The sequence below is a fragment of the Siniperca chuatsi genome, linkage group LG15 (assembly GCF_020085105.1).
Source record: "Siniperca chuatsi isolate FFG_IHB_CAS linkage group LG15, ASM2008510v1, whole genome shotgun sequence".
Lineage (NCBI taxonomy): Eukaryota > Metazoa > Chordata > Actinopteri > Centrarchiformes > Sinipercidae > Siniperca > Siniperca chuatsi.
The window spans coordinates 15,439,010-15,447,431 of NC_058056.1; the positions used below are offsets into that span (position 1 = coordinate 15,439,010).

The following is an 8,422-nucleotide window of genomic DNA, read 5'->3' on the forward strand; positions in this document are numbered from 1 at the left end:
ATTACAAAAATGGGACTTTAAACTATGCAATTCTCTTTTTAATGCATATTTGGGTAATGTTTGAAAAAGGCCCAAACACTAGTAGAGCCGTTTTAAGGTGTGCAGGGTAATTATAATGCATTTGGTTCCCTTTTAGAGAAACTGAGAGATTATTGAGAATTTAATGACACAAATGTCTAAACCTCAAGGTTATTTGTGTTTTCTTTCTGTATAATGCATTAATAATTTAATAACACTCCAAGATTTGAGTGTGTGTTGTCTCAAAAGAGAAAGGAACAGAGAAAAACACAGGCATCGCCAAATATAAAACATGAGAGAATGCTCAAGGACTTGAGTTAACCTCGAGTCAACTTAACAGAGCTTTTGAAGTACAAGTATCACGTCTCCTAATTGTTGTTTTTGAATATAATGGTACAATGGGTTGCTTCTCTGTATCCCACTCTCTTCTCTTACCTCTACCCAGAATGACGTCATCTCCAAGCTGTGTACATGTGCCATCTCGCTGGCCATCTATCTGTCGCTGTGCAAGCTGCTCCCAGTGGAGCACTCCATAGACGATGACTTTGTCAACTCCACACCCTTCCACCTTCAGGTCATCTACCTTTACCTGGCCATGCTGTCTCTGAGGCCAAAGTACTACTTTGTCTGGACACTTGGTGAGTTTGATGTGACTGGATTACAGTACTCAAGTACACATTTCCTCCCACCCATCTGATATTCAATTTACTTGATTGTTGGTGAATCAAAAAGACAAGCAAACAATGACTGACTAAAGTCTGTGATAACTGTAATTTCACCTTTACCTGTAAAAGTGTAGAAGAGCAAAGCTTTGGTAGGAGAGGAAGAGGAAAAAATGTGTTGTTAATGGCCTTCAGAATCACATATTTGATCAAATAATGGGTGTCAGAAGAGACTGGAAGGGTGACAGTGAGTTGCCCTTGAAAGTACCTGGATGGACTTTGTGTATCTCTGTCTTCTTTTGTCAATAATGAACTTAGACGGAAGACTCTGCTCCATCCTCTGGAAGAGTCTAATTGCTTGACTCTCAATACAAAGTGAGTGAATTTGGAGTGAATGAAGCAGGACTAAAACGGATGTGAATTTTATACAGAAGTGTTACTACTTTGGTTTTGTTCAATGCTACTACTCATTTGAGTGGTATGAACTCACTGAGCTGTTCAGAAAATTAGGTTCTTTCTAATTAGTCTGTACAGTATGTTGAGATGCAGCCTAAAAAAAGTCCTAACTTTTATTTAAGTGTTTCCTGAAGTAACAGTGCCATCTAGTGTTGAATTGAAAACTGCACCTCTTTATTCTTAACCAATGGCAAATACATGTGATGCAGTATCTCCATCTGTTTCTGTCATTGCTTCACAAACTAATGTATTCTAAGGATGTGGAGCTGTTGTCATCCTTTTAATGTTGCTGTTCTAGTACTCAGAAACATTTGTACCTTTCTCCTGCAGCTGATGCTATCAACAATGCTGCCGGATTTGGCTTCAATGGATACAACAAAGATGGCTCCCCACGGTGGGACCTGATATCCAATCTCAGAATTCTGGACATTGAGGTCAGGCTCTTTTTTTTATGAGACCTATTATATCCAGATAAAGGCCTTTTTCAACTAAAGCTTAAAAGTATATTGTTTTGGGTCCAATTTCAGTTTGCCACCAGTTTCAAGAGTTTCCTAGACAACTGGAATATCCAGACAGCTCTTTGGCTCAAAAGGTAAAATAATTCAGTTTGTAATACTGTACCTTGCTCAGTTTGTGTGAGAAGAAGCCCTGGCTGTAGAGGGTTGCTGAAATCTCTGCATAAACCTGTAATTTGTTTCTACTTAAATTGTTTTGACCAAACACTGGGTGTGTGTCATGGTGGTCTTCTTCCCAGGGTGTGCTATGAGCGCTGTGCCATCAACCCCACTGCTGCCACCTTCCTGCTGTCGGCCATGTGGCACGGGGTGTACCCCGGCTACTACCTGACCTTCCTCACTGGCATTGCCATGACCATGGCTGCGCGTGCAGTGAGTACACACACTGTTTCTGTCTATACAGTACCTATTGTTGGAGCCAAATAGATTCAGCCAAATAGATAAAAGTCATAATTCTACTGTAGTACATTACGCTCTTGCAGTTTAGGAATCATAACATAGAGGGTGAATCCTACAGTCATTACAGACTTATTTTGCTGGAAATTAGATTTATCTGCTTTTCCATCATTCTGCAAGAGTCTAAGAGCTCTTCAGATTTACCACTGCTACATAGCAGACCCACAAATAGGCAACAGAATCCTTTTATGGAGAGTAAGGGGATAATGATAAATTAGTATACCACATATACCTCATGTTGAAGTGTGAGGCCATTACAACTAATCTCTGCTAAGCCAGACCTTTTAACTCTAGTCTTGTGAAAGAAGGAGACAAGAGGATATTTATGTAGAGACAGTGGAGTGATGGTACAGGGGCAACTCACACTGTAATTCTGGATAATCTACTTGGTAAGGGTTGATTATCTGAAATGCCACCACAATCAATTTGTTGTGCAGGTGAGTTCCTGCAGGGACTTTCTTCTTTTTTATCTAAAGGAGGACAAGGAGACCATTGACCCAGTTACAGCATAAAACTACTGGCCACTGCCACACGGACATGTTCAGCGATAGATTTCTCTGAAGAGTTATGAGATGGAAAAAGACAGAGACAAGGAAAAATGAGAAGGATGAGCAGATTATTAGCAGAACTAGACAGTAATGCCTGCTGCAACGAAGGATTTCAGGAACTAGGTCAATGGTTTCAGTTCAAGTCTAGTTTACTGAACAGTGGAATGTCTGGAATGCAATTTAAAGTTTATAGATTAATTAACTTGAAAATTATGTTGAGAACTCACAGGATGTTTTTCATCTTCCAGGTAAGGCACAACATCAGACCATACTTCCTGGGCTCTGACTCGTACAAGTGCATCTATGATGTCATCACGTGGGCATGGACTCAGATTGCCATTAGCTACACAGTTGCGCCATTTGTCCTACTTGCTGTGGGACCCTCACTCAAATTCTACAGGTATGTGTGTTTGACTGAATTGTGTGTTGGTATTGATACAATATTGCTTTTAGCTGTATTGTTGACACTATGGAGTCCATTAAACAAAATATAAGCATTCAAGAGAGAATAATATAGCCTCTGCTTTTCTGCGAAGTAATTACAGTAGTAGAGTGAGTTTTGTACACCGTTGTTGTGTGAAATAGTTGTTATATTAAGCATGGAAATTACGTTAGTAGCCACAGTGTAGAAATTAACACTTTTTCATTAGCTTGGCTCCCTCTTGTCAGGCTGTAACAGTTAACAAGCTTAATGAGCGAAGGACGGGGAGGATTGATGAGGAGGAAATAAAATAAGCGACCCTAACATTGCTCTGCCCCTGCCATGAAATAAAGGCCCAACACTGGTCAATGTCATTCAGATGAGGGCTGCATGTGGCTGCTAGACACGTGCAGTGTCGGTATAAAACGTACAAACAACAGACGCATTCAAGGAGCAGGGATGTGGGAGAAGGAGGAGGCGGAGCTGAAAAATATCCATGTCTGTGGGTATCATTTAGGTCAATAATATAATAAGCATAACTGAATAGTCTGATAAGTTAGATTTCTTTCCATATTCAGGTTAGTTTGATACAGAGAGCTATTTTAGCTCATTTTAGCAATTTTCGTGCAGCCTTTTTTTTTTTTTACTAAACCTAAATTTTTCATTTTTATTCTTCTCATATATGACACAAAATTATCCACTTCTCCCTTACTATAACTAATTATGATGCATACTATAGGGTTGTCATTCGGCCTACCTTTCTCAAAGCCATTATCCATGTTTGCAATTGTTGTTCATAGAGTAACAAGACTAACTAGAGCCACTCTAGTGGCACAGCGCTAATGCTAACATCAGCACACTAATATGCTCACAATGACCACATTAACATGATGTTAGCAGGTATAATGTTTACCACGTTCACTATCTTAGTTTAGTGTGTTAGCATGCTAACATTTGCTTATTAACACTACACAGAAAGTATAGCTGAGGCTGAAGGGAATGTCATTAGTTTTGCAGGTATTTGGTATACTGTACATTGGACAAATAAACATTTTGACCTTCTGACATCACCGCAACCCGCTTGGAGGCGGTCGGGCGCACTTTGGCCCGACTCCAGAGATGGTCCATCTCAGGCGGGGCCCGGCACAGCTCGGCGCGTTTAAACTGGTAATGCAAATGCAGTCATCGCGGCATGGTTTGACTCTGCACAGCCAAAAGCACCAGTGGAAAAACCCTATAGGATTCATCCTCTGGAGACCATGAATGTCTGTACATAATGTAATGATAATTCATCCAATATTTCAGTCTGGACCAAAGTGGTGGACCGACTGACCAACATTGCCATCCCTTGTTTTTTAGCCAAACTAGTGGCATGGCTAAGAAACTGACATATTTTCTCATTTTATGCGCCAACTACTTATTATAATAAACTAGGCTGAGATAATTCTCACTTTGGATTTTCTCTGCAGGTCCTGGTACTTCTGCTTACATCTCCTCTGTCTCCTGGTTGTACTGGCCCTGCCTGTCAAATCGAGACGCCTGCAGGCCAAAGAGCAGGACGGTTTACAGAAGGACTGCCTACAGGACAACCAGACAGACCACAACAGCACAGACAACTGCAACCAGAAAGACAAAGCCACATGAGACTCGGGACAGCAACTCACAGTCCCTTCAGCAGCAGAAACACTGAGACGAACTAGAAACCACAGAGAGCTGGAGTGTGGCGAGTCTGTTTACCTGATGAAGAACCAAATATCGGACGCTCTGAAAATCCTAACAGACAGAAAACAAAACTGTCAAAACTTCCAGTAGCAAGGATGACAGCAATCACTTCTGACATGGATAAGAGACCAGGATGTAAAAATGGCCATGGTGTAAACTAATGAGTGATAGTGGTTACTTTACATTACATTAGTGGAAATGAAGACTTCCAAGCTGCCTTAAACCCTCTATGTACTCGTCTGGTGAAATAACAGTTGGATGGCACGCTGCAGGAACCTAAATGCAGTTCCACCATTGTGGTGTCAGGTTATACAAACAGAATAGAAGTCCAGTATGTGGAGGGTTTTTGTCATTGTCTGGATACAAGCCTCTTTTAGGTGGAAACCGAAAATGTGTTCATGTAAAAGAAACATAACCTTTATCATCAGCTGCCAATTTCAAACAGGCCTTAGGATCCTCAAAACATTGTTTGATTTCTATGTCTTTTTTAAAGTCTTTATTGGAGAAGAATTCACATTGTACGTGTTTTGTATTTAGATGTTTGTGACAACACTATCTGAAATCCATTCTCAGTGCTTTTTTATTTATTTTTTATTTTTTTGGGATGAATTGACTTTGCCTGACATAGAAAGTCCCAAAGTGGAATTCAGACCCCGTCCGCCTCCAGCAGTGGAAAGTCTCAAAGAGGCACTCGAGTTACTTCATGGATTTCTGTTTTTTTTTTTCATATCTACTGGTTTTTTTGTGACAAACGTGACTCATCAGATAAATGTGTGTTTCAAAGGGAGTTTATTTACCCTGTCATGATTTAGATTTTTTTTTTCAAAGATTTCTGACTTGGGGTTCAGGGGTGTGATTTTTTTTTTTATTATCATGTTCTTTTTTTTTCATGTGTTTTATATTTTTCATACAACAGGTTTCCTCTGTGTTCAAATGTCTTGCCTCTGTAATACAAGTATCCAAAACTATTTCATGAATGCAAGTCCTAAATAATAAAAGTGTATAATTGGGGAAACACAGTGGATTGTTAACATCACTGTTGAACACTCGTACAGTTTAATTAATTATTTTAAATTCACAAATGAGACAGGAATCTACTCAGATTTATGATTTATTTCAGATTCACTGAAGACTTATTTAATTGTTAAAATGTTTTGAAGCCATAATTATTACAAACCAATTGAATGTAAAAGAAAATTTGATGCACAGTGCATAAAAGCACATATCGTGTTCAGGCTGCAAATTATCTAGGTGTGCAATTTGCATTTGTCTGTGAGGAAATCTGCTACAGTTATTTATATATGTGACATCGATATAGACCAGCTGTTGTGGTAAATGGTCTTATTTCATATTGTGTGCACTTATGTTTAGAATAGGGGATGTTTCAGGGTGCATTTACTGTAGGGTGTAAGACACCAGTTCCCCATGTTGTTTTGGTCCATGGCTCACCTTAAGCCTTTCAAACCATCCAGTTTACTCTTTACAACATGCTGCAGTTCAAACAGCCACCCATGTAATTAATTTCTGTTTCATTAGACATTTTTATGGATTTAGTCAAGAAAATATGGAAATGTAGTGCAGAGGGGGCAATCTGTTAGAGGAAATAGTCTGGGGATTTCAAGCCCACAATATCATAAACACTTTGAAGTTGTGCTTTTTTTCATAAAAATTGTCAGTAATTTGAATTGATTTGTTGCATTTGTGTTATGTAAAATAACAAAGCAGCAGAGGTGAGCTTGTTCCTCTCTAATTTCTTTTTAAGATTTTCTAACATTTGCATATTGCTGCCATAACTGTTTGTGTTACCAGTATTCATGTGATTCGTACACGTCGATGTGGTCTCATGTAAACCATATTTGTAGCCTGGGCCCTGTGTAGGCGAGTGTGGCCCACTTAAGGGAAAGGGATGTCATTCTACAAACATAGCGATTATTGCACTGCATGGCCACCCAAACCAGCAGATCAATGCAAACTGCTCCACATGTCCAAAGTGCCAAATCAAGAACGGCGCATTTTGTTTTGTGTGTATGTGAGCATGCGTGTTTGTTTGTGTGCGTGCGTGTGCATGTGTCCATGTAGTATGTGTGTGCGTGCGCCTGTGTAACATAATGGTTATTTTTGTGTCAGAAGGAAATTTATCGAAAGATTTGTATAACAGTACATTAAAATTATGATTTATGTGTCAAAATAAAGAGAAATTATTTTTAAACACTAAAACTGATGTTTGAAAATGTCTTTTCCCCCCAGTAATAGGGATACATTTTTACATACATTTTTTCTAAACAAATAATTTAGAGTCTAGCATTTTTCTTTTTTTGTTACTGATCAAAATTAATATTAGCACACTGATGTTAAAATTTTAGCATTTGATCCAGGGCATACTTATGCAGTGAAGGGAAAATCCCTACAACACACCATGTCCCTACATTATTGTCATACAACATTAATGCATTATTATGTTAGACCTGTTTTATGGCAGACATTTTGACTTGTCTTAGCAGTGAAAGCATAGGTGCAAACAATGGCTCAGTTCCGTAAGTGTCATGCCAGTGAGCCAGCATACCAAAGCCCTGGAACTAGCTCGCTTAAATGTCATGCAGACGTTAATTACACTTTTGCTTTTTCTGCTATGACATGCCAAAATGTCTTCTGTGAAAAAGGTAAATTATAAAATTATTGGTGATTATATTTCTGCAAGCTACATGCACCTATGTTACAATATAACACAGAATTTAAAGAAAAATAAATAAAGAAGTCCCTTCAATGCTGTCTACATATAATGCTGAAATGTTGAAGTTCAAGTATTTAGGGGGTCATGTCACAATACTGAGGTTCACATGTCCTGTACCTCACCACTGAAAATTGGTGCAATAGGCCTTTTTCACACAGGTTATCTTGACAGGTAGGGAAAGCACAGGTGTAAATGATACAGTTAATAATGGCTGTATTCCTTTAGCTGCTCCAGTTCCAGAGTAGACATTGTTGATGTTATCAGTAACACCTATGCTTTTCCTACTATGACAAGTCAAAATGTCTGCTGTGAAAAAGGCCTATGTTGTTAAAATGTTCTGATGTTACAGTCTGTTCTGTGAACTTAACATGTCCTTTACAGTAGGATGTTGCTGTGACATTAGACTTCCTATCACCATGAAATATCCCAGTTAGTTCACCCCAACATCAACACCAACTGTGGAGCGTAGAAGTTTACTTAACGCATTCACAAATCAACTGTTTAAAATATCATAATTCAAACCACTGTAGGTCCAATGTAAGCCACCAAGACTTTTATCAAGGTATATGTCATTCATGTGTGTAAGCAGTTGTCTTGCTCATCCAAAGAATGGGCAGCCAAGGTGTAGAAACTTCTTTGGTATATGCTCTCCCTTGGTTAGCACCTTATATTGTAATGAATTAACTATCATCTTTAGGTTCTTCATCTCTTGTTTAATACATGCATAAACATACAGTGATAGGAAATAGAGTAGAGGTGTGTGTGTAAAAAGTATTCAGATCCTTTACTCAAGTAAAAATAGCAATACATAATATAAAAATACTCCATTATGAGTAAAAGTTCTGCCTTTAAAATTTTACTTAAGTAAAAGTACTAAGACGTGTAGTCCCTCA

The 8,422-nt window shown here is 38.7% G+C and overlaps 1 protein-coding gene across 3 annotated transcripts in view; it reads left to right on the forward strand.

Moving 5' to 3' along the window:
- Positions 1–7,015, forward strand: part of mboat2a (membrane bound O-acyltransferase domain containing 2a) — a 45,063-nt gene extending 38,048 nt beyond the window's left edge. For all 3 annotated transcript variants that reach the window (XM_044166963.1, XM_044166964.1, XM_044166965.1), the window contains exons 8-13: positions 464–656; positions 1,467–1,570; positions 1,664–1,728; positions 1,891–2,023; positions 2,904–3,055; positions 4,546–7,015. In XM_044166963.1, coding sequence (XP_044022898.1) covers positions 464–656; positions 1,467–1,570; positions 1,664–1,728; positions 1,891–2,023; positions 2,904–3,055; positions 4,546–4,720 — 822 coding nt within the window. In that variant the 3' untranslated portion in view covers positions 4,721–7,015. The remainder of the gene's footprint in view (positions 1–463; positions 657–1,466; positions 1,571–1,663; positions 1,729–1,890; positions 2,024–2,903; positions 3,056–4,545) is intronic.
- Positions 7,016–8,422: the final 1,407 nt, after the last annotated feature.